The sequence below is a fragment of the Athene noctua genome, chromosome 1, assembly GCF_965140245.1.
Source record: "Athene noctua chromosome 1, bAthNoc1.hap1.1, whole genome shotgun sequence".
Classification (NCBI taxonomy): domain Eukaryota; kingdom Metazoa; phylum Chordata; class Aves; order Strigiformes; family Strigidae; genus Athene; species Athene noctua.
Genome location: NC_134037.1, coordinates 155,934,760 through 155,960,165, shown reverse-complemented (window position 1 = coordinate 155,960,165; position 25,406 = coordinate 155,934,760). Strand labels below are relative to the sequence as shown.

General features: G+C 36.4%; 2 protein-coding genes across 3 annotated transcripts in view; one reads left to right on the top strand and one right to left on the bottom strand.

The window, feature by feature from the left end:
* TMPRSS15 (transmembrane serine protease 15) overlaps positions 1 to 15,063 on the top strand; it is a 57,374-nt gene extending 42,311 nt beyond the window's left edge. The window contains exons 21-28 of the mRNA XM_074900782.1: positions 24 to 156; positions 5,631 to 5,726; positions 9,170 to 9,219; positions 9,647 to 9,821; positions 11,718 to 11,899; positions 12,147 to 12,242; positions 13,163 to 13,302; positions 14,908 to 15,063. Of these exons, the coding sequence (XP_074756883.1) occupies positions 24 to 156; positions 5,631 to 5,726; positions 9,170 to 9,219; positions 9,647 to 9,821; positions 11,718 to 11,899; positions 12,147 to 12,242; positions 13,163 to 13,302; positions 14,908 to 15,063 (1,028 nt within the window). The remainder of the gene's footprint in view (positions 1 to 23; positions 157 to 5,630; positions 5,727 to 9,169; positions 9,220 to 9,646; positions 9,822 to 11,717; positions 11,900 to 12,146; positions 12,243 to 13,162; positions 13,303 to 14,907) is intronic.
* A 4,255-nt stretch (positions 15,064 to 19,318) lies between these two features.
* CHODL (chondrolectin) overlaps positions 19,319 to 25,406 on the bottom strand; it is a 28,483-nt gene continuing 22,395 nt past the window's right edge. Inside the window, exons 6-8 of one of the 2 annotated variants that reach the window (XM_074928796.1) lie at positions 24,305 to 24,407; positions 21,947 to 22,025; positions 20,225 to 20,317 (exon numbers count right to left, since the gene is read on the bottom strand). In XM_074928796.1, the coding sequence (XP_074784897.1) occupies positions 20,315 to 20,317; positions 21,947 to 22,025; positions 24,305 to 24,407 (185 nt within the window). In that variant the 3' untranslated portion in view covers positions 20,225 to 20,314. Of the gene's footprint in view, positions 20,318 to 21,946; positions 22,026 to 24,304; positions 24,408 to 25,406 lie in introns of both variants that reach the window. The other variant, XM_074928789.1, reaches the window with a different exon arrangement.

Here is a 25,406-nt window from a genome sequence, read left to right as displayed (position 1 = left end):
ATTCTGTCCATTTTGGTCTACAGTGAGATTGCTTAATAGTTCTCTAAGCACTGAAGGGCTGGTACAGGCCAGGATTGGGAAAACGTGGCACCTGGCATGTGCAGATGACTGGAATGAACAGATTTCAGACAGTGTATGCCAGCTGCTGGGGCTAGGGTGAGTGAAAAATATTCATCCTTGTGACTTGTTTGCAGGTTTGCTGAGTCTGTACATTGGTGTTTTCCTCATCATTTTATTGATGTCTTTACTATCTGTGGCAAGTGAAGTGCCTGATGTGACAACAGGTTTCTAAGTGTTGCAAACCCTGTTTTGATGGTACTCATTACAGGACTGTTGACTCTGAATATGGCAGAATAGGCATGAGGATACATACTGGAGAACATTGGGAGACTGATGTGGAGGTATTAGTCTTTTGTCGCTTTATGTCATCATTTACATCTTCAGTTTTATGAGGATGGTTCAAGAGTAAAGTGGAGCGAACAGCAGATTTGACTGCTCTGCTATCATACTAATGTTCATTTCAAGTAAATTCAAGATAATCACTTGAGTATTCTGTTGGGCTCCCAATACATTTCATGCCTATCATTAGACCTGAGCTGTTGGCAGAGGAAAACATATTTCTTTTGAGGTATACTTAGAGGGCAGAGGGACGAAGGAAGTATATGACTGAAAAAATAGATTTGGCTTCAGTCACCGTTCAGCAGGTTTTCCAGGGAAAAGAGGGGACAGAAATGTATTTTTCAATTTATGGTAAAATTTATGGCCTAAATGCTGGCCATACTTACACTGTATGAAACTTCACTGCCATCCACTGAATAATAAATAGCTTTCCTACAGTGCTGAGGTTTTTACAGGATGTCACTCATCCAAGTAATAAATTAAATTCTAAGCTTGCAATTTATTATGTTGGTCTACAACCAACATAGGATGCCTGTAAATACTCTTCTGATAAATTAATTGTAGAAATCACAGAGTTAGGAGGAATTAGAAGAATAACAAAGTGTTATTTGAAAATACTTTTAATCGTTAGGTGAATGTGTGCTGGTTTGTTTTTTTTTTTTTACTTTTTTCCCTTTGGGTAGGTACTGCATTTCTGTAAATATCAGATATCTGCATGCACAAATCCTGATTGCAATTTATGTGTGTAGTTATCTCACTTACACATGCATATAACAGCATACAAAATATGATTAAATGTTCTTCTAGTCAAATATCTTGTCCTTTACAGTGTCCAGTAGCCTTCTTCCTTTGATTCTTTCTCCCCCTTCCCCACTTTCTTTCCCTTTATAACTTCTAGACACTAGTCATTTTGTGGTCTATTGGTTTAATTTACATTTTTATATTTGACAGGCTCCAATGAACTTTGTCTTCCATGGTACTTTCTATTACCTTTTAAAGATTACTTATGCTTTTGTCTCTATAACATTCTGTGGCAATAGATTTCAGTTTGCTTCTATGAGCTAAATATACTTGCTAAAAAAAAAATCCTACTAATTTTCCTAGTTACTTCTTTTTAATTCAATTTCTCAGTTTATTACATATTCCCATTGTCACGAAAAAGTATTTTTAAAAGTAAATTGCAACATATTCCTGTATCCTGGGTGCTACTGCTCTTACTGATCCTACAGAATAGGATAAAATTCTCATATACATACATACATACATACATATATATATATATATATGAAGACTCCTGTAAGCCATCATGCTGTTTCTGCCTTCCACAAATCCCCCTGTAGCAGCATATTTGTTAATAAACAGTACCATATTTGTTACTAAATGGATGTTTGTAATAACATGACTTGAGTAGGCTATAGCTCATGCTTCTATACTGAATAATTACCTAGCATCATGCTTTATTAGAGAAAGAGGGTAAGGTTCATCTAGGACAATTTACTTCTGCTGTTAATTGCTTATACATTTGCTAGTCTCATTTACTGTTTAATTTATGAAAAGGACTGAAATGACAGGAGTCCTGTTAGCATTGCTTTTCCTCGAACCAACAAAATCATACGATGAGTTTTTCACCATTCTGCTGGTCTGGTGTGAAACATGGTTGTTTCCCTGGAACCAGTCAGCTGGATCTTTACTGAATTGTACCCAGGAATGGGGGTAGCCCTTGCAATTTTGCCATACCCAAAAGTCCAACAAGGACTGAGAGCTTAGGCCCTGTTCTCAACCCTGCAGTCAATTTTCTTCACAAACTCTCAAAATTCTCGAGAAGGAAATGAGTTCATTGGAATACAATGTCTTGTTTGAGATTTCCAGGTCAGTTAGGTGTTCATCCTCCCCACTTGTGAATGGTCAGTAGTAGCTACAGCCTAGCTCCTTCAGACACCCCAGAAAATCCTGTCTTTGACTGTCAGACTCAGGTTCTCCAGTGTGCTCAGAATATGAAGTATGGACTGAAAGGGGTGGAAATGATCCCCCAGTATTTATGCAGAAAAAAAAAATATTCTGATGGATAAATTAGAATAAACATATAGCATGATCTTACTCTGCTGTAGAGCCAATGACAGTCGTGCTGGATTTTAAAAAGAACCTGTTTCTCAGTGTGTTCAGGCTGTGTTTGCAGCATTGAGGAACAGAATTAGGACAGTCCTAATTATCTGGCGATAGACTTAGTTTCATGTTTGTTGTCACCAAGTAATAATGTGCAATTTGACCTGAAAGCCACAGAAGTCTCAATGATTTTTTTGGATTTGTAGGTCCACAGCTTCACTTAGGACCAGACACTGCTAGTAAGCTTGGCTTAAACCCATTTTTAAAGAAGCTTCATTTCAAATCCAGAAAGTATTGAGAGGTTACTTTTATTTATAATTTGCAAATTTTCATATAAAAATTGTGTGCACACAAGCAGTTAGAAAACAGCAGCTTTTCATATGAATCCAGGTGTGAACAAAGCTTTTTTATGTCAAAAAAAAAGTGTTAGTTATTCGTAATTTGCTATTGTTTTTCTGTCACAAAATCAGTGGATGAAGCAGAAACACTGCCCTGTGTCTCAAACACAAATCAAACAAACTGCAAACTTCCCACAGCCTGAGAACTAAACAGTGAATTACAAAATGTGTGAACATATTTTCTTCAAATAAGAAATGCATCATTTGGGGTTTTTGTAAGGCAGGGAAAAGAATTGTAGCTATCTAACAATTGCACTTCTATCTTTACTCTGAATATTTTTTTCAGCATAGTACCACATAATCTAAATCTTTCCCAACATTTGCTACTGCTTATTGTTACTGAGCACATCTGAGACAGAGCTAGAGAATGCAATCATAGTGATCCATAGAGTATTTAGGTACATGATGACCAACATCTGAGGAATTCACTGCACAGATGTCTCTGTACATATGTGTCTAAGAAACTTTTAAGACTATTAACTAAGTTTTCTGTAAATTTTCCCTAGTGAGCATGTTGAATGGAATGAGGGTTACTTAACACCTAGATTAGCCTCTTAAAGGCCATTTGCGTCGCAACCTGTAAGATTTCTAAAATATCATCTTCATTAACAGAAATTGAAGAGCTGTGACACTGCATTTCTGGACCTGCAGCACAAACCATATTCTTGTTACTAAACTGAGTATCTCCAGGAAAAGTATATGATTTCTTACACTTGCAGAAATTATTAACCCTCATCATTTACCAGTAAGCTAATTAAAAGAGTAACAGATTGATTTTTGTGGTCACTCATAAACCTTAGAGATTTCTAGTTCTATGTGCTTCAGCACACTAAGAAACCAAAAGAAATTACGAAAGGTTTTCTCAAAAAAGGGCTTAGATTTTATTTCAAAAAGCTGGGAAAGCCTCTCTGGTTATGAAGAAACTCCTAGAATTTCCAAACTGTAATCCAGAAATTTCAGTATTTATTAAAAAAAAAAATGATAAAGCATACTTTGCTGAAAAAGATCAAGAAGGATGCTGAGGTGAGATAAGAGATCTGTATGAGGATCTTCACAAGTATTGTGAGGTTGGTGGAAGCTTTGACTTGGAAGGTTTGTAGTGTTTGCCCTATTACGTGGTCTGTTACAGTAATCCAGTAGAATACACATGCATTTAGTTGAAGTTTCCTGGCATAATATGCCAAGGAAAATGTAAGCCATTAATAAATGTACATAGTCTACACACTCTATGCTTTTCCTGGTAGCATGTTCATTTTTTACATTGGTAAAAACTCGTGGTCACTAACTTTCTCAAGAAACAACTTGGTGCCTTTTCCACATATTTGCACTTACATAGTTCAGTGATTAGGCTGGTTTCTCATCGTAGAATTTGGCTCTACCTACCTGGGTTTACTACTTACAGACTTTACTACTTTTCCAGACTGTCTAAAATGTCAGGACAGCATTCTGGAGTAATCTCTCAAGTGGTTTATATTTAAAAAAAGTCTGTACGCTAGGCTAGCCTGTACAAAAAGTCTCTCTATGTATCTATATATCTAGAGACAGAATTAAGTGAGCTTTGTCGTCTCTGGGTTGAAAAATGCTGCAGTAATTACATTTTCAATAGGGTGGGTCATACACCTCTCCTAGTGGCAAAGCAGGGCTATTGAACACCTCCCTTCTCCTATGCCTAGTCTTACTCTCCATACACAGCAGATTTGCAGGCAGATTATAGACTTCATACTTCCCAAGAGAATGAGATTTACTGCAGTCAAAGAGAAGAGATGGTACTTCCTTGATACACAGGTGTTTCCTATGTATAGAACCTGCACAAGTGGTTTTCACATATGGATAAAGGGTAAAACAGGAGTAGGCTGTTCCCCCCCCCCAAAAAAAATGTGTAGTCTGACCACAGCTATCTTTTTTCCCCACACTTCCTCAAGAGAAAGCAAGTATTTTTATTTGTTGTATGTTGCAAGCTGGTCATATGCAGTATCACAAAGTATATGATGCAGAATGGGCTATAAAGTAAATCTGGATATGGGCTGTAAACACCAAAACATTTTATCTCACCAAAAGTACACAGAATTCTTGGTGTTCAAAAGGCCATAATCAGAGAAAAAGTTAGTCAAAGAATAGACCCCACTTCAGGGGAACTATCCTGTTCGATAGCAAATATGACACCCTTGATCTACTCCATAAACAGTTATTTTGATTTCAACAGACCTATGAGGTGAAACTTTGCTTCTAAGGAAGGTAGAATTTGTTACATTAGATTCTTCACGACATAGTTTCATTTCTTCTCTAGGCACAGAAGTATAGTATCACTGTAATTACACACATACCCCCTGCAAAAAAGCAAAACTGTGGTATTCCAAGGTTGCGTTATTACTGTTCTGTTTTGCATAGTGAGTTTTAGCTTCATATATTTAACAATCGGTACTGCAAATCCTTCACTGTGTCACAGAAAAGCAAAAATTTTTAATTTACTGCCATTAAAATAATTAATTTCCATCTCTTTCAATGTTATTGTTGCATTAGAAAGTTTACAATAAGATGTTAGAGTGAAAGTAGGTGAGTTGCATTTTAATCCATGTGAGTTTCAAACCTCAAAAATCTCCTGATGAAGTCATTATTTCAGAAAAAAAAATGATGCAGTTTATTCCACCAGCATAATCATTTCCCAAACATTAATCCACTGGTGGAACAGGATAAATATCCAAAAATATGCATGTGTGTCTTTTCTTCCAGGGATGCAAATATGTCATCGACTGTATTTTTCACTGGAGATGGTCCATTTGTCATCATCACCAAAGCAGCTAACCACAGCCTAATATTTACAAAAAGGTTGGTAAAGTGAGGTTTCTTCCTCATACAAAGGGTAACTTAAAGTATTGTGGTGATCATTTATATACCAATTTCTAGCTCAAGTGTATCTGAGAGGTAACATGACTCTGTATGAGGTCTGAACTATAAACCTATCTACATTTTATTCTCTGCCTACTGCTGAATTCTGTCTAACACTGGCCAACACACTCATCCCCCTTTCATTCCTGCCCATCTATTGTAAATTTAAAAGGAGACAGATGCTTGCTAGCATTCAGTACAATATTAAGCGAAGTCTTTATACTTTTACTGTGTAAATGATAAATACTGCTATTTTTACATTTCTCATCTAAAAATCTCTGAATTATGAATATATAATATAGTAGAAGAATTAAAATGGACCAGCATTCACCCATGGCTATATAGTAGCTATCACACTAGGTTCTCTCTGTAATTAATAGAAAAAATTATTATAAGATCTCCAAATTGCAATCCATCAGGGCATCTCTTGAACTATGATGAGTCACACTCTATAATCCATTGACTTTACTGATACAGATTTAGGACTAAATGTGGATTACTAAAGTAAGTAATCCACAGACAGATATCTATATTTAAACAAATTAGTCCCACTCAGAAATTACTTCTGGGTTTATCTCCAAATTTAGTAGTGAATCATTAGATGAGATGATCCTTGGAATACATTTTATTCTAATCTTTCTCAGACCAAATAACAGCTGTAGTGATTCTGAAGGGTCCTACAAACTGGTAGAGTTTCTTGTAGATTAAATGAAAATGTAAAATTAGCACAGGGTTATATTTTCAGGAAATTCTGGGATTTACAGTATACCTCCAAAAGGAGAAAGTCTTGTCATCATCAAATAAAAAAAAAAATACATAATTAGTTGAATTACTGTCTTTCTGCTTATAACAGGGCTTATTATACACATTTTTCTGGAATCCTACCAAAAGCACTGAGGACGAAAATTACTGTCTAATTGCTAAAATGCTGAAACCATATTGAGGATGGCAAGAGTCCATGTTCTTTCAGGTTTCCTTTATAAACATACCACACAGTAACAAAGCAGGAGAGAATTCTTAATTTGCTATGCTGTATTTTATCTACAGTTAAAAACACCATAAAAGATACATTTTATGTTCTAATTATACTGTTAATCCCAAACATTTATCATTCTCACTGGTGGTGAAAGCATCTTAAACTAAAGGAATATCATTTCAAGCTCTTTTTCTTTTTTTCTTGAGTGAATGTCTAAACCAGCATTGCCACAAGAGATATTAAAGAGCACTAATGATTTAAAGATGTCTTCTGTTCATATCTATTAAACACTAAAAAGTGATTCATGCAGGAGGAAATTGAATAAATTCATTCATCTTTGTTGTATTTCTGTTGCAGAAATAGTTATCTTCTACCGTGTTTCATCCGGACAGCTGATAGGAATCATTTTACAGGGTGACACCATTACAGACTCGCACACTTCTTTTGTACATATAATGAATGATAGAAAGATCACACAGATTTGATAATTTAAAAAATAAAATTCATTAACTGGTAATCAAACTAGAAAATATATTTCTCACATTGTCTGGTCTACAGTGGTAGAGTAACTACCACTGAAGCAAAGGAGGGCAAATATAATAGGACTTGAAAGCTGTGGTGGCAGAGACAGACAACTGTTCTCTGATGCCCTTAGGTAATGTATTTCTTGGCAGGATAGCTTTGTAACAGCGCAAAATCCTGCCTTGAAGATACATGTGAGCAGATTCCACAGGCATAATTGCTTTTGTCAGTGCTAAGTGACAATCGTGCTCACAGATGTCCCAACTACTCCAGATTTCTGCCTGGCATTGCTGCTTCATAGCTGACACTCAAAAGAGGCACACGGGACGTTGTATTCAGCACATGCAATGCCTCTTGCCTTCTGGACAGTCTTGTGCTGACCAAGAGGCAGCTGAGGACTGGTGAATTAAAGTGCAGACAAGGAAGTGGTTTTCATACTGGATGCAAGTTTCAGAAAGAAGAAAAAGCAAAGGCCCGTCAAGTGATTTCTACAAAACCAATCAGTAGGTACTGATGGTGGGGCAAAGGCCCTCGTTAACATGAGACTCCCAGCTTCAGTGTTAAAAAATAGGGACAAATCTGACATATTGGATGTCAGTTTAGCTAGTTTATGCATCTACCCAAGACAAAGCATAGGACTGGATAAAGGAGCTAATATACATTACCACTGACCATCCTTTTAAAGCCTATGGAGGGAGCTTGGTCAAGAGTATTTAGCTGCTGTGATGTTTATGCAGAAGATGGTATTGGTTTCCTATGGATTTATGCATTTCTGGTTGTCCTCCTTGATGTCTGTCTCACTACCAAGAGACATCCGTATGAAATCAATACAGATTTGAATACAAATTACAGAATTTGGTTTCCACTTTTTAAATTACACTTAAAAAATTATGCATTGGTCTTGAAGTGACAAATGGCTATGTGAGACTATTCAGGGCTGGAGGCATATCTCATTCTTAACCCCCTGTAGTGAAGATTTAATTAGGAAGGTGGGGGCGGTTACAGTTCCCACTTGCCCTTCTTGCAACACTATGCCACTGAGAAAATGCTGGGTCACATCATGCATTATTTCACTCACAACAGATACCAGACTTTAAAGCATACATAGTGAGGGATACATAATACTGTATCACGCTTAAAGTATCAAACCACCACACCTTCCCTTCTTCTATTTAGAAATGCGTACTGTAAACTAGCCATGGACAGACTTTTTTTTTTCTCTGATCTATTTCTGTGTGTATCAGATTTAAATTGCTAGCACACACATGTCCCCAGCGTTCAGATTCATTACAAGCTATGAAGATAATCTTCAAACCTCTGGGTATCAGAAATGCTTGAGTAGTTTTGATCTGTGGTCTTATGCTCTTCAGACTCTGGCTTTATATCTCTGCTAAATAATTTCTAACTCTGTATATGCGGCTATATAATTTACAGTGCATTGTAATCTTAGTAAAATGATAGTGATATCAAACTAACCTCTGAAATTCTTTGGTCACACTGATCTCTAGTGGTAAGATACTGAAAACATCTCAAAAGGTAGAAAAAATACCATATGCAATTACAATTTTATTGAAAATCTGTCACAGACAGATGACTCATTTCCCTAAAACACAGGGGAGTCTACTTTTATTTCCGTAAGATACATCAATAAAGTGTCCGTTGAAGAGGAATATGTACATTTACTACTATATATAATTTTGTGTATTTATAAATAAAATGTAATTAAAACATGTAGGAAAAATATATTTAAGTTGGATACTGATAAACTAAAGTACTTATATAAATATATATATGCTTATATATATATGCATGTATATATATTTGACAGTCATTTAGTGTTACCTTGTGTGTAGATACTTGTGATTTAATTGCACTTTCATTCTAGAGAACACTGTTTGAACAACCTGGTGGTTCATCTGCAATGTAACATTAAACGTAAGTACATATACCCTGGGAATATTTCACACAGAAATCAAATTGTTCAGTTCATAAAGCCTAATGTTTATAGTTTGAATTGAAAGGTTAGGGAATGGACTATAAAAGCTATACTCGTAATGATATAAACACAGGAAAATTTACAGTCTTCACTTGTTTTCGGAGTTAAGTATACACTAGAGATGCGTCTATACTGGAAACACATACATAAAAAATCCAGAAGGTCTGAGGAAAGAACACATCTAAATCCAAGTTATAAAGTTTCATCTTGATTTCAGCTATAAAATGCCAAACTTTTTCCACAGTAATAGTATTTCTGAATAGCAGTTCAGACACTACAAAGCCTATTTTTCCAAGACTATTAGCTAGTCTCATAAAACACGCTATATCTCCTCAAAAATCTACATTTTATTTTTTTACATTTTAGCTTGTGGAAAACACCATGTAACTCAGAACAATGGAACAAGGATTGCAGGTGGAAGTGATGCCAGAAGAGAGGCTTGGCCTTGGATAGTTTCACTTCATTTTAATTCCAGACCTGTTTGTGGAGCTTCTCTTGTCAGTGACGAATGGCTGGTGACAGCAGCACACTGTGTTTATGGGTAATGTTCACTGCACTCAGAAGCTAACACATTCTGATACTCTCACAACATGCAAGTATCCAAATGGTGGATAGTCATCAGTAAAGCTGGGTTGAAGTATGACCTGAGCTATTGCTCAGTCCTGTATAGAGCAAAGCACACTTTCAAAGGATCATACTGAAATCACTGAGGAGCAGCCCTTTTTAGAGGCTTTCTAGATATTTACTTTAGAATGAAATTAATACGTATTCAGAAGTGCCTCATTCTTTCCGCTGACTCCGGGGCATCTCTCCAACTAGCTGAGATGGCCACATGACATCCATGCCATGTCTTGTCTTTTCTATTTTAATGATGATGAAATACTCGTTTTATGTGCAAGTTCACTAAGGAGGCATCAGGTTATGAATCATTTGTGACACTGATATAAAAAGTTGACAACTAGCTCACTGTTTAATTACTGTGTTTTGAATCACCTTTGGGGTCAGCTAAAGGCTCCTTTACTTTCTGGTAAACCCTCAGTCCCTACACATTAAAGCAGAGAATCATGGAAACTAAGCAGCATTTTCTGAACAAAGAAGAACTGCATTTTAAAGATATGGTATTAATACTGAGTATTTGCACTTAACCCATAATTAATGTGGGCCTCCATTAATTAGTTGAATCTCTGCCAGGGCTATAAAGGATGACATCATACCTCATAAAGGTAAACTCAGTGTTGCCTGTTCCTCCTGTATATTATCATAGATTGATCAAGACTTACTGTGCATCATTAGAATGAATTTTGATTTATGTGCATTGATTAGGCAATATAGAATAGCCTCTAGATGGTGTTATTTGTACCATTCAAAGAAGTGATGCATATTTAAATATTTTCTAGGGTTTGCTTCCATAACATCTATAATAAAAACAAGTGCTGTAGAAGACACCTAGAAACTGGAATGGCAAAAAAAAGAAACATTAATATTCAAAATTACAGTAGAGCTTTCATTATAAATAGCTAAGTAGTACAGCAGTGGAGACTATGCCAATACATCAATGCTGCCTCATTGCATAACAGGTCTTATATTCCACAGAGAGACACTGAAATGAGAAGGATCAAGCCCTCAGGTTTCACACCTGTCATGGTACTTCCTTTTCACTTAAAATCTTTTTATCATCTTGACTTTGCTGGAATTTTCTTAAGTGGGAGCTTGCAATTTCACATCTTAATTCTGAACATTTACTTAAACACTCAGAGTTGAGAACAAGATAGCCTCCTGATGTCAAACCAAAACATCAGCAGAAACCAACAGTACAACAATCATTCTGAAAACATATCTCTGAAACTAGGAACTGGTTGATTAAAAAATAGCAAATAATTAAGTTGTCTAACTTAAATACAGCTTCAAACCAGCATGCACAGCTCAGCAAAAAGTGCAGATTATGTAATAATTTGTCTTAGCGTATCTTTTTTGATATAGATTAAAAAATGAAGAGACCAATTTTCTGAGTCTGTGAGCTGCAGCATTTCCAATGACATTTTAGACCTATTTTTCTCTAGATACTCCATAATAATTTTCTAACTGGGACTGATATTAATTGCCTGGTGGGCAATCAGCAGTATTCTTTACAGAGTTTAAAAAGCCAGAGTAATTTAGTTAATGTATTTTCCTCCTCTGCACTACTGTCTGATTAATTCTTTATAAATAATGTATTATAAGCTTAGCATAAAAAATCAACCACATATTTCTACAGTGTGGATGTTTCAGATAGTTTACAATCACGAAATAGTAAGCGCATCCACTACATTCTATTTATTTTGGCAAAATATGTAAATGCTGTGAATTACCATGAGGTTAAAGATTAGCTTTTTACCTAACATATTTTTCAAACTTTCATTAATCATTTGTAATTGTGAATATTCCTTGTAACTTCTAGGAGGCAGTTAAAACCATCTCAATGGAAAGCAGTTCTTGGCTTGTATGACCAATCAGATATGACACAGCCCTCAATAGTAGTTCGAAACATCGATCAAATAGTTATAAATCCTCATTATATGAAGCGTACAAAAGATAGTGATATTGCTGTCATGCACCTTCAATACAAAGTGCAATACACAGGTGAGCTGTTATTTTCCCATAAAACAGATTTACTTTATTATGCAAAACTCTAACTGTGCTAAGCATATGAGCGTGATGGGGTGGCTGTACATTTTTTACAACCTAATCATTCTGGAGTCAGTCCAGTACTTCCTGGATATCTTGCCCAAAAAGTGGGCTTGAATTAATGAACATTTTCTTATGTAACTTCATAAAAACCTGGACACGAGGAAGAGGTTAAAATTGATTGCTTGTTTCTCATTCACAGTTTACATACAACCGATCTGCTTACCAGAAAAAAATCAACATTTTTTACCAGGAATTAACTGCTCCATTGCTGGCTGGGGCAAGATTATGCATGAAGGTGGGTTGGTCATCTGCTTGGAAAATCACAACAGGCATGAAGCCATGAGGGAATACTTGCTCCTGATTCCAAAGTGGATTTGCTAAAATCGAATAGCTTAGAGAGGTACTCCTTTGTGTGAAAAACTGGGAACTATGCCCCCCCACTGTTCCTTCTCTAAAGCAAAGTAATAGAGCTATAACTTACTTATTAGAAAAAATATACATATCTAAGATCATTAAATTATGAAAAAACCTTATTTCATCCCCTTAGAAATTATGATGACTGCTTTTCCCAACATGAAATGTGTACGTTTTATTTCCAGATATCAGGTGGGGGAGGAGGAAGATTAGTCTTTCTGACAATGTGCAAATGATTTTCCCCAGAAGTCAAGCATACTGACTGGAGTGTGAAATGTATGTTCTGTTTGTATATCATATGCTCCAGATTTGGAGTCTCTGTGAAATAATAAACATGCCATTTCACTTCCACAGTTGCTTGTACGCTTTTGCTTCTACATTGTCAGAATGAAATTTAAATTTTTGAGTAGCAATTATTAAAAACATTTTTTATAAAAACTTGAAATACTCAAAGTTATGCAATGATAGCAAAGAAACAGACAATCCAAGCCCCTAATCCCTTAATTATACCCTAGATCTCCACACAGTGAGTTCATAGTCATTGATTTTAGTAATCTTGATTAAATTATAACCAAATTCAGTCCCATTACACAAATGAAAGACAGGAATCAGTTAGTAAGCATCATTTAATCAGTGACTGTGTTACTGGGGTATAAGCCTGAATAGCACAGCAGTGAGGCAGGGCTTCCTGCTGCTCACGTACCATGCCCAACATGCTGGAACAGGCACAAAGCCATCAGTGTTCTGAGTGGGATGTACATGTTTATTACAGCAGGTAAATGTACTTTGTATTTTCATCAGGTCCCACTTCAGATATATTGCAAGAAGCAGAAGTTCCTCTCATTTCGAATGAAAAATGCCAACAATGGATGCCAGAATATAGTATTACTGAGAATATGATATGTGCAGGATATGACATAGGAGAAGTAGACTCCTGTAAGGTAAATAAAAGTGACTCACTCATTCCTACTGCTAGCATACACCACATCTAATTACTGAATAAAATGCTACCTGACCCTTCAGTCATTAAAACCAGGACAACCACTATCCATGACTGTGATTTCTCCTCACAGTATTTTGCTCATGTAATGCTTTATCAGGATACAAGTTGAAAAGATAAAAATCTTGACATAAACAATCACGGAGGGAGATAAAAATGAGCACTGGAAATTTTCTGTGCTAAACTTTAAGTAATTACTGCTGAGTAACTCCATGAAGGAAAGAGGAACATGCTTAGGGAAAAACACAGCACAGAGAAATAAATACCAAATAGATTGCAGGGAAAGAGACAGCTTTTCCCCAGAATCTGTAGACTCTGGAGGTCTTTCCTAAGTCGATGCCACAGTATTTTGCCTTTCTGCATTGATGTCATATGCTGCTTCCTGGGGATCTAGTTTTTATCCATTCCAGCTCTACTTATAACACTCTGCCTCTCTTTGAGGATGTAGTCAGAGTTGGCTGTCACATAATTTTTTCTTCCAACAACATGAAGTCTATGTCATGGAGACTGGCTGGTTCTTCTCGAGTCTGATGAGAAGCACTAACGTAATTGCTCTTGCCTCGCCCTCACAATGTAAATCATCAGGTGCAGTGACTCTGGCTAATTTAGTCTAGAAGGAGGAGTGTATGCAAGCCCAATTTCACTTGCCATCCCTTCAGCCTCTGTGGCTTTCCTTTCCTTTTTGCCTTCTGAACATCATACTGAAAAAAAGCAGTGTAGCACCATAGGCTGATATAAAGTACAAGTGACCAGCGTTGTGATCAATGACCATTCAACCATAAGTAAAGATGAACAAGTGAGTTCTGATAGCACTTCAGCCTTTAGGCTGCTGTCACAGGCTTTGAATGTTTGTGGATGCCCTGGAGTTATGGGCAGAAGTATTTTAATGGCTGAGCCCTTGCAGAACTCTCCCATAAAGCTCCACTCGCAGTGCCACGAGAAGACAAAAATAATACTGGCTCAACTAACTCAACAGACAACAAAAAATAGTCATTGTTTTCTTTCTCATCAAAACAAGGCACTAATGGCTGACTCATCCCCCACTCAGGCCTTGGGATTAATCAAGTTTGGTACCCCACACTCTATTGCAATGCTACATCTGCTAAACTATTGAAAAGATGTGTGTGAAATCTTGCCATCGTTTTCTCTAAATTTGAAGTTACAGAAACTCTGGGGTGACCAAAAGTAGAACCACATTTTGGGTTAATAGATTTAACTAAAAAATAATCCTACACATTTACCCAGGCTTTGTGAAAGATTAAGGGCTAAACATAAAAGTAATAAGCAAAAAAAATCACTTGAAACCCAGTCCTGTATTGAAAGACTAACAAGAGCTTAAGATCACATCCTTTAAAAAAAAAAGGAAAAGGATTATCTTGAAGAATATTTCCACATGGAAGAATTCAGATTGATCTCACTTGTGGTGCTCAATACAGATAGGGATACAATGTCTATGATTAAGGATCAACACAAACAAAACACTATAAACAGGCTCTGCTTCAGAGTTGACACTGCTAATTTTTAACTTTTGAATTTCATGTTGCAGGGAGATTCAGGTGGCCCCCTGACATCAGAAGATGGTAACAAGTGGTTTTTGGTTGGTGTAACATCATTTGGCTATAAGTGTGCACTTCCCAAACGACCAGGAGTGTATGCTCGAGTCACCATGTTTGTGGACTGGATCAAAAAAATAATCTATTAGCTTGATATTTTTTAATGATAGAAAAAGAATTTAAAGGCTGGAAGTAAGCCATTGTTTTTATGATGTAAACCAAACTGGCATTTCAATTTCACAGCTACAGAAACTCAATAAATATTTAAATTTTGGGGAGGAAAATATTAATAATTGAGAATTCCTTTACCAATTGAGAACAGTATTTCAAAATATATGCTGTGGTTTTGTTAATAAATAGCTTTATCATTTTACTTTTTCTTTTATATGAGACCATGGGGAAACAGTTTCTTTGAACACCAGTGCATTAAATGCATACTGGAGGGCTTTACAAAGCATGAGCAGTAAAAAAAAAAAGTTTGAAAACTGCAAATGCCTTATTGAAAAATGGTCCAAATCATTCATTTCAGGCCAAACATTACCTGGTTTTATGTTTTTACATTGTATTTTTTAACGTGCACTTCCATTTCAGTGCAGTCAACTCTTATCAGTAATTTTGCCAGCTATCAAAATGAAGGTATACATTATCTGTTTAAACTGGGCTTATGGGAGATCTTCAGTGTCATCTATTACAAAAAGCTCTGGAATTAGGTTTATGGATTGTGCATAAAGGCTGATCATGTATCATGCTGCTTTCTAATGAAAACTGAATGTAAACCAAAAGTTCTCTCGTGTAATTCATTTGGAACTAAGAGATTTAAATAAGGACTGAATATAGATTTTTAGTTTTCTTTTCAGGCAAGTGTTTTGGCAATTACAGATATGTGCTTGTGTACACCCAAGCACAGATTCACAATAACTTCCTCTCATTAAAAAAAAATGTATTTTTAAAAACATCTGAATAATGACTATCAGCTATTTCTGGTGAATAAAAAGGAGAAGGGTTTCTTTGATATCTTACATGCTTTTTCTGTACTGGTGACGTTTGATACTGATTTTGTGCTTTGTATAAGAACTATCACGATAGCTCATTACAGCATTCTAAACGGAAAAGAATATAAAGGAAAAAAAGAGGTTTTGCTCTTCTTGAGTCCTTTTCTAAATAGGTTTCTATTAAAATATAATCACCAACTTGTTGAAATACCTTAAATTCAATGGTGTCTTAATAATAGTGTAGTATGATGCATTTCCTTTATTTCTGTTTCCATGTTAGGGCAACAATGTATTTTTAATTCCAAAGCACTGCATGCAAATACAAAATGCATTCTAACTTACTGTGGATGTGTATCTATACATACACACATAGACGTATGATTTCTGAAAGGAGCTCCCACACTTGGTGCTTATGATGCCAAATGCAGATATGAAGTGCTCAAAACAAAAGGCTAGTTTACAAACACAGGTTGGCAGTCACTGACAAAAAAAAATATCAAGTCCCAAACTGTTTTCAGGTCTTCATAAGCATTAGAGAATTAGCTTTAGATTAGCTTTATCAATACATCTGTGACCACAAAGAACACAGACAGATGTTAAACAAGCCAGATAGAACATAAAAGGTATTTTAGACACATTCTTTCTTATAAACCACACAGTTTTTAATATTAAAGCTGCAAATCCTATCTTTTTTAGTGGACTACTCTCTCCTTCACTTGAGAACAGCCACCGAAGTACATTCTGTTGTCAGTATAAATTGATTCAGATGAAGCAATTATGTTAGAATGCTTAATTAAAATGTGATATGATTTCTGCATTATTTACCATACATCACTATTGTAAATTGTGTTTCAGTCTGATAATGAAATACAAGAGCCAGCTCAGAGAAGATCCAGTCACTAGAAAATGCGCTTCACAGAAATATAGTCATATACTTCTATTTATGTATAACTTTTGCTTCCCAAAATGCAAAGCATAGATGTATTTTCAGGATGGTTTATTAATGTACACCTATCAGACTAAAAATATTTACTATTATAAACTCTGGTATAGAAACATACATGTAGTATAGACTAGTATAATTAAAAATAAACATTTTATTTCAACTCCTTTATGTCTACATAAAACTAACACAACCTTAGTCGACCACATTCCAGCCTTTATTCAGCATCCATTACTTCGGTTGTCTACATATTACCCTGTGGAGAAACTAGTCATTACCGTGTTAAAACATGTGGATTATTTTCAATTGAGTTGCAGTTCCAAGATGGTTTGAAATACAGGGCGGAAGCTTGATGCTGAATTACACTTGCTTGCACCCAAAGAAGGTTAAAAGATTAAAGAAGGAAACAAGAGCTTTCTCTCAGATGCTTCCTGCTTGCAAAAAAATAAAAATTATATTCCCTGGGGAAAATGGAGGCAGTAGAAATATAATGTTTTTAAAATGCCAAAATGAAGCCATGCCATCCATCTGAGGACTAGCTAAGGTTTACTATTCATCCTTCAGTTCCTTGCCTCACCTACTGCTGCCATTTGGAAGAGATTTAGAGAGACACTGAGCAGAAGGGAATGTGATCACCATGAGGGGACCCCATAGCTGTACATAAAGGCCAACAAGCTTATTCAAAATTACTCTAATTGATGAAATCTGGCACCTGAAATTGGAAATAATTTTGCTTTCTCCATTCTGTAGCTTTTAATGTGAATACAAAGGACAGAGAGGGCTGGGAGGTTTTGTTGGTATTTTTTATTGGGTTTTTTTGGTTTTCTTTTCAAACAGCAATTCTGTTGCCACTAATGGACGAAATACAAAATGTGTTTTTTCTGGATTCTCTAAGCCTCAACAAAATCCAAAGAGAATACCAGCATAAAGTCTAATTCCTAGTATTCTCTCTGCAAGTGTGCAACACACCTATCTTTCCCCCTTCCCTCTTTTACCCTTAACTCCTACCTCCCTTTCATGTATGGAAATAAAGGAAATAAAGATGACAGAATTTGTGTATGTATGGGATTAGTATTTTTTGCATGGAAAAGAATCACCAGCTAAAAGATGGGAGTCATAAGACTGTAAATTTGATCTACACACTACTTGCAGTCTTCTACATAAGATCCTTTAAGTTTCTCCGGATTTTACCTAGTAGGTAAGAACAACATCCTAAGCAAAGGAAATACATGGAAGGAAACTATTTCCTTCCCCTAAGCAGGTGATATGATATGGAAATATTTTGTCCTAATAACCAGTATTTCTTGTTTACATATAGAATCTGAGTACATCATAATAAATGCATTACATGTCACTTTCCAATCTTCCTTCACAAAGAGTTTAAGACTGGTCCATGCTGATAACTGCCCAGCAATCGCCTTCACCCTGTAAGAAAGACATCTGAAGGTATTTGCATTCTACTAATAGCTACATGGAAATTACTTCTGCTGCATTAATCATAATGTCAATTGCTACACCTTTACGTGTCCTTTGGAAACACAAAGTATGAAGAAATGGTTAATCCTTAAATTAAGTTAAAGGAAGCTAATCCTTCAAGATCATAAAAGAACTAAATTCTTTTTACCATAACTGTCCCCAGGAGGAATCCCTTGCCCTCAGTTGAGCTAAGTAATACTTAAGTCAGGAAAAAAACAATTCTGGTCCTGGTGATCATGCAGGATCATAGTATTTTCTTTCTATTTACAATCACTACAAAGTAAATTGAAATAAGGGATTGAGCAAAGCAAGAAGTTGTGACTGACTGGAAAAACTACAGATTTTAAGCAGGAATAGCAATACTTAACCTGAGCTACAGAAGAAGGCTTCTTCAAAGAGAAAGTAAAAACATGGCGTTAACATCAACTTTAAGATGCTTCCAAAAGTGCTTCAGCAATAGCATTGCACAATTAGTATTACTGAACTTTTAAATGTTTTTTCTTTACTCAGAAAAATTGATACACATTTATCTCTGAACTCAAAGCTGTGGTCAACATCAGTTAGCACAGCCTAGGCAACCCAAAGAGTAACACAGTTTTGCTTCTGTATGTCTCTCCCCAGCATCCACCCATTGTAGTTTTAAATCTGTGTTAATGTAAGGCCAACCAGCTTGAACTTGCTTTCCTGAACTCTTGCTGCAAGTGCAGCAAAACCCCTTAACTTCCTGTTACAGCACCAGACTATCACCAAGTCAGCCAGAGTGCTATTGCTATCACCCCAAGATCTGTTCCTAATTAACTGGTAAAACCATTCATATAGCACAGAAAGCTCTTAAGGAACCAAAGAGAATGTACATTAATGATGTTAATAACTCTAAAAGAAGACTTTAAATGCATCAGGGTTACCTCTAAATCTGTCTATCAATTAACATAATTAACATTTTTTTAGCTAATAGTCTGAGTAATGTTGAGATCAATCTATTATAGTGCCACATCTCAGAAAAGACATTTGTCTTCTCTTTGATCCAACATTACATTATTCCTAACTACTACCTACATTTACATGTTTAATACCTTTTTTCATAGATTTACCGAAATAAGTAATTTTAATCTTAAACTCTTGCCCACCGTGATTTTTTTTCCTCAGAAAAAGTAAACAATATTTTACTTTAATAAGAACTAATGGCTACCTTCAAAAGACACCTCATTAATGAGGTATCACTTGCCAAGTTACTTATTGACCTTGGACCAATATGTCAAAAAGTTATGGTTATTCCCTGGCAAAGTGGATTCATTATGTGACATCAAATGACTTTTATGAATCCTTGAATTCTGTCACATCATATCGATGTCACAACATGGTAGCTATCTCTGCCAGTGACCATGTTAGTCAAATAATTTGTGTGCCTGAGAATCAAAACCTGTGTTAAGTGTGCAAATAAATACTAAACAAATATTTTGTATCAAACATTTATGCAAAGATAAATAATTGTTACACTGTAAAATTGTCAGTTCCATTTACAGTACATCAACTAGGTTACAATACATGAGACTAAAGGAAACAAAGAGGGTTTGTTTAACTACAAACAGTCTTAAAACTGATATACATTGTAGATATTTCCCCATAAAAACTTCAAATGCTCTGTTCATTGCTCACAACTAGCTAACTTACATCTCTTAGCAAAATAAACACATACCCTTTATTTAGCATGGCATATTTTGTCACTGAATTAATAATCAAACATTATATAAAAATGATCTGAACATTTGCCTCAAGGGGGAGCTTACAGTTCATTCTTGTAGATCCTTTGCATTTTCAAGCCATTCCAAGCTAATGTTCTTTGACGACATTATAATACAGCCTGACTGCAAAATGTTACTTTTGTTTTGTTTTCAGCCAGTAAATCATTATACCTCCATGCTACTGTCCTTCCTAGGCGTCTTTGAAATCCATAGAGTGGACTGGTTTGGACTGGTTTTTGTTCTTCCTTTACTGAAAAATAAAAATATAAACTATTTTCAGTGCCTGTGTGCCTTTACAGTCTTGATTCAGGTCTGTGATCAGACCTGGGTATTTCATCCCCTATTTGAAGGCCATCTTTGTTGCTTTCATAGCATAGGTTCCCCATCAACAAAATGGTCACGCCCATGCTGCACCAAACATAGTACCACAGCGGTGGGTTGAGGACAGCAACTGTTACCAAAGTTACCAGACCCCTCTGTTTAGCTGCACTCCTCCCAGGAACTGAACTGACTTGGCCCGTATTATTTTTTTTATTTTTTCCAGTTCACATTCAACCACACCTACTCATACAGAGGGGTCTTTTCGGAGACAGCTGTGGACACTGCTTGAGCAGGGTGGTGGGAGGCTGGGCACTTCCCTTGTCTGGGGATGGGAGCACACACACCCCCGAGCCCACATCCAACATGTTGAAGGTGCAGCCCACCCACCCCGGGGCCTACCACAACCCTGCCCACACACACCCTGGAGCTGCACCCCCGTGACCGCAGTACAGTAACAGGTGCCACGGTGTACTGGAACACCAGAAAGCTGCTTCCCTTCAGGGCTTGACCTAACTTCTAATGAAGTAATGGCACATGAATCAGACTCCTAGCAATGAATGACTAGTAGAAAGCTTCCTCAATAAGAGGTTTTGTGTTTGGTGGCCTTTTTTTTTAAAAAAAAAAGAAGTTTAAAAAAAAGTACTTGCTCTGCAATACTGCAAAAATTTTCACTCATAATCTTTACAGGGAGCCCTGAGGTACCCTGTAAGTTGATGCCAGTCTTTCCACATGGCTAGCACCTCTGCTGCGACTGGCAGAACACACCACCTTCCCTCACTGAGATGGCAGTTGACAGTGCACTGCAGTCTACAGAAAAGGCACTTCATGAGCCACTGTAGCTGCATTTCAATCAAAATGTTTTAGTGTCTGGCCAGAATATTTCACACCGATTTTTTTTTTTTCTAAAATTAAGTAAAAAACAAAGTAGGAGAAGTGGCCCTATGTAATTCTGTAAGTTGGAAACCTGAGAGTCAAGATCCCAACAGTCCTACACATTCAGTTTTGCTCCTTTCCTAGTGTGTAAATGTAAGCAAGTCTGAGTTGATTTGAAATGTACCGTGAGGGAGCTGAACGGTACAGTAGCTTTTAGTCCCTCCAGACTTACCTCTGAAGTCCTACAAAGTAATGCATTATGTACCTGAGCCCATTGGAGTAACTGAAAAGACTCCCACTGGTTTCAGTGGACTTTAGATCAGGCCACAATGCTATAAACAAAGCAATTGCAATGAATCAAGTAGTTTCAGCATTTCTTTCTTTAAGAAACTAGTTTACTACTTCCTTCTAGATTAACACAGTAAATTCAGGCATATTTTGTAAGTTAATGATGAAATGCTTTGAATGGGAAGTCCTTGCCACACAGCAGGAACAATTTCCAAATACCTTGGATCAGAACTTTAGCTGTATAAAATGAGCTTGTCTTCAGCGAACCTCGCTGATTTTCAACAGCTATACATCTGGTTCAGGAAATAATAGGTTTTAGTAAGAAAGATGCAATAAATAGCTTGAGCATATTGCTGTTTTGACCATCAAATGCAATCATAGAAACTGAGAAATATACCAGGTTGGAATTTAAACTTTCTGCAAGGCATTCAGATGATAATGGAGATGGGTCTTTGAAGCAGTTTCTCCTTGCTTCCCTGGAAGAAATGAAAGGGAGAGCATCTAAGCATGAATGAGCTGATCATTTCTACTAGCTACAGGGAAGACGTTTTGCTTTGCCTTATTACTACCCTTTAAGAGCCCAACACCAGGCAAAATTAGTCATGACCTTTCAAGCTAGGCATGTCCTGGGTGGCCATCGATTGTGGCTTTCAGAGGAAAGGTCACCATGTTGTGGAAGCCTAAAAAAGAATGAGAAGTCAGGTTCATTTGGAAAGTTGGGGACCCCTCCTTCCCCAGCAGGACAGAATTTCTGCCCTAAAGGTCTGCAGTGTCCAGCTGATCAGTTCAAGTGGTTACTTTTTTTTTTTTTTTTGCTTTTTTTCCCCAAGAACTGTGTATTTGTGATGAACCAAAATGATTCACGAGTTAGATCAGATGTGGAACTACAACTGAAAATAGATGGGGAAACATTTTTTAAAAACAAAGTTGTTTCTACAGATAAAAAAGGAAATAATTCATTTTTGGTGATACCAGAATATCCTCTTTTTACTTAAGTGAATTTTAAAGAAAAGTTGTTTATTTTCTCTAATTAAAAGCTTTGGTGCACCCCAAAATGAATAAAAACATATGTTTTGATTCAAATCCATTTTCTTCCTGATTTTTGTATCATAATCAACTAACAGAAAAAGCACAATCTTTCAAGCTGAATTTCCAATATATGTGTCGTGCAATTTTTAAGTCTTGGAAGTTCAGATTAATTACTTCTGAATGAACTGCTATAGCATCAAAGGCCTGATCAAAGCCCACTGAAGTCAACACTACTATTTCTATTGAATTCAGTGGGCCATGAATCTCTCATTGTTTTCCCAGGAGTATTCAAGAGCTGAACCTTTTCTGGGGAGAGAAAATGCTGCCAGAAAAGGTATGAAGACGTATGTCATACTTACCAAAAAATCCAGACCCAGACTGTATATTCTTATTGTAATAAGGATTGCAGATTTAATTATACAATTGCTACTGTTATACATATGATTCCTTTATTACTCTTTCTGCTTTGAGTCTCCAACTTTCTACAGCCCCAGTGCTGAGATTTGCATACAGCCTTTCACAAGCATAAATTTTCCTGCCATAAGACATGTTGGAAAATATTTTCCTTTTCTTTATAGGAAAATGCATAAAATAAATACACAATCTAACTTATGATGCAGACCTCCTATCTTTATGATTGCTTGTTTCAGTGAGACACACTGCAGAAAATGCTAAATAAAAACCACAAAGAAAAAATAAAGACTAGAAGGTAGATTTTTTTTTTTCTAATTTCCTAGAACAGTGATATCATATTCCTTACTAGTTTTCCTGCTCTTCAACTGGAGAAACAGCTTGTGAGTCTTGTTATTATCATTACTCTTGTTATTCTCCAAAACAGTGCTTATCCATAAAACACATGTCAGTGTAAACCTTTCTGGATTACATTAACTTGAGAACACTTCCCCAAAAAAACCCTGCAGAATGAAAAGTATCCTTGAAAGTTTCATAAAGATTAGTACAAGAAAAAAAAAATCATCATGTCATATCTTCGTATATCATAGTTTGAGAAAGATAAAAAGTCCAAAGAATTTTAAAGCATGGATCAAAACATATCCTGTTTCATAGTCTGAAATGTTTCCTATTTCCATAGTAATACATCTGTTTCATACTACATCGATGTACATGTATCTGTTTACTTCACTCATCTTCTTTGGCAGATACATGATGTACAAAGGAGTTGCACTGGCGTGTGGCTCAAAACATGTTTTTGCTTTTTGTTTCCAATTTGTCTGCTCCAGTGACCCATCTGTTGCTCGTATGGTATGCACACTGAAACAGCATTAAACAGGTGCTGGCCCCTTAGGTTTCTCCTTGGAACAAACTGCACTTTTGGTCAGAATGTGAGGTGAGTCCTTGAGTTAACCCTGTATCAGTGAGGACCCCACTGTTAGCCTAGATGCTGTATAGGTGGTAATCATGATGCAAGAGGTGAAGTAAAAGTGCTGACAGTAGCTGAGCCCATCAAATGGCCAGCAAAGATAGCTTCTTCAGAAACAGGAGAAGTCTTAATGGCAGTCTACTTTGAGAGACTATTTCAGCATGTTGTGGAAAAGCCTGAAGGTGAATGTTCAGCTGTAACAGCTGTAAACTACTTGGATTTTAATAGATGAAAAGATGCTTATTTGCATATTTGGGGACAGATGTAAGTAGTCTTTCAGTATGAATAGCTTGCCAATGGAAATATGAATTCTGCATTATAATACCATTATGGATTAGTATAGTTTACCTTTTATGAAGCATCTGGAAACAGCAAGTCCCAAAAGCCACCAGTATCAACAGAAGTAGTGGTATAGTGGGTATTACAACATAAATTAGATTCGGAATTATACCTACAAGACAGAAGTTCTCATTAATGTCTCCCATGTTGAAATACTCTTAACCATGAGAGTAAAAATCTGGAGTAAAATATCAGAAATACATTAATATACACAAAAGAACTTTGATACATTCCTTCTATAAGAAGAGCTCCAAAAGGTAACTCAGCAATAAAGTAGTACTTCCCCAGCGATATGCAAAATACATCTCAAAGAATTACATTCTGATGTTTTGCATCAGTGTGAGATTTCTAATTTTGTCACTGAAAATACAACATATTTCAGAGTACATTTCACAGCCAATTATATTTATAGTCCATATAACCTGTCTAGACAGTTGCCCATGCATGTTGGATTCCCACACACGCAGGACCACAAGAGGAACAAACCCTGCTCTCGTCTCCCCATTCCCCTTAAAAGACAAATGTATGCTGTCCTTGACTAATCAGGAAAGAAATAAAGGCACTCCCCTGCAGGTCCCTGGAAGAAAGGAGTGGGAAACGGTACAAGCTCAGACTCTATTATCTGCTACTACAGAGCCTGGAGTCTACAACTTCCAGAAGGGTCTGACTGTTTTTCAGTAACTATATGCCCACGTTTTGTAAGAGTATAATGTACAAGTTGTGGAGACTTTTCTTACCCTTTGTCCTCTTTGGAACATATTTTCACCAGCAAGAATAAATGTGAATGTTCAGATTCGGTTTGTTTATGATCTTCAGATAGTCTTTGCATGGCTTGTACAAATAGTATTACTGATTTCAAAATACAGTTCATCAGTATATCCACTTCTCTGGAGTTACAAACAACGGACACATCAGTTAGGAAACTGGCTCAAATCCAACCAACCAGTGTGGAAATAGAGCAACAGCTTTCCATAATCCCATGGTGTAATCCTGTAAAATCCTGACTTGCTCCTTAGAGATGTTCAATTCCTTGAACTAAAGCCATACTACAACTCTTCACAAACCTCAGGACTCCATTCAGGACAGAAATTGCTACATGAAGTAGCTAGGG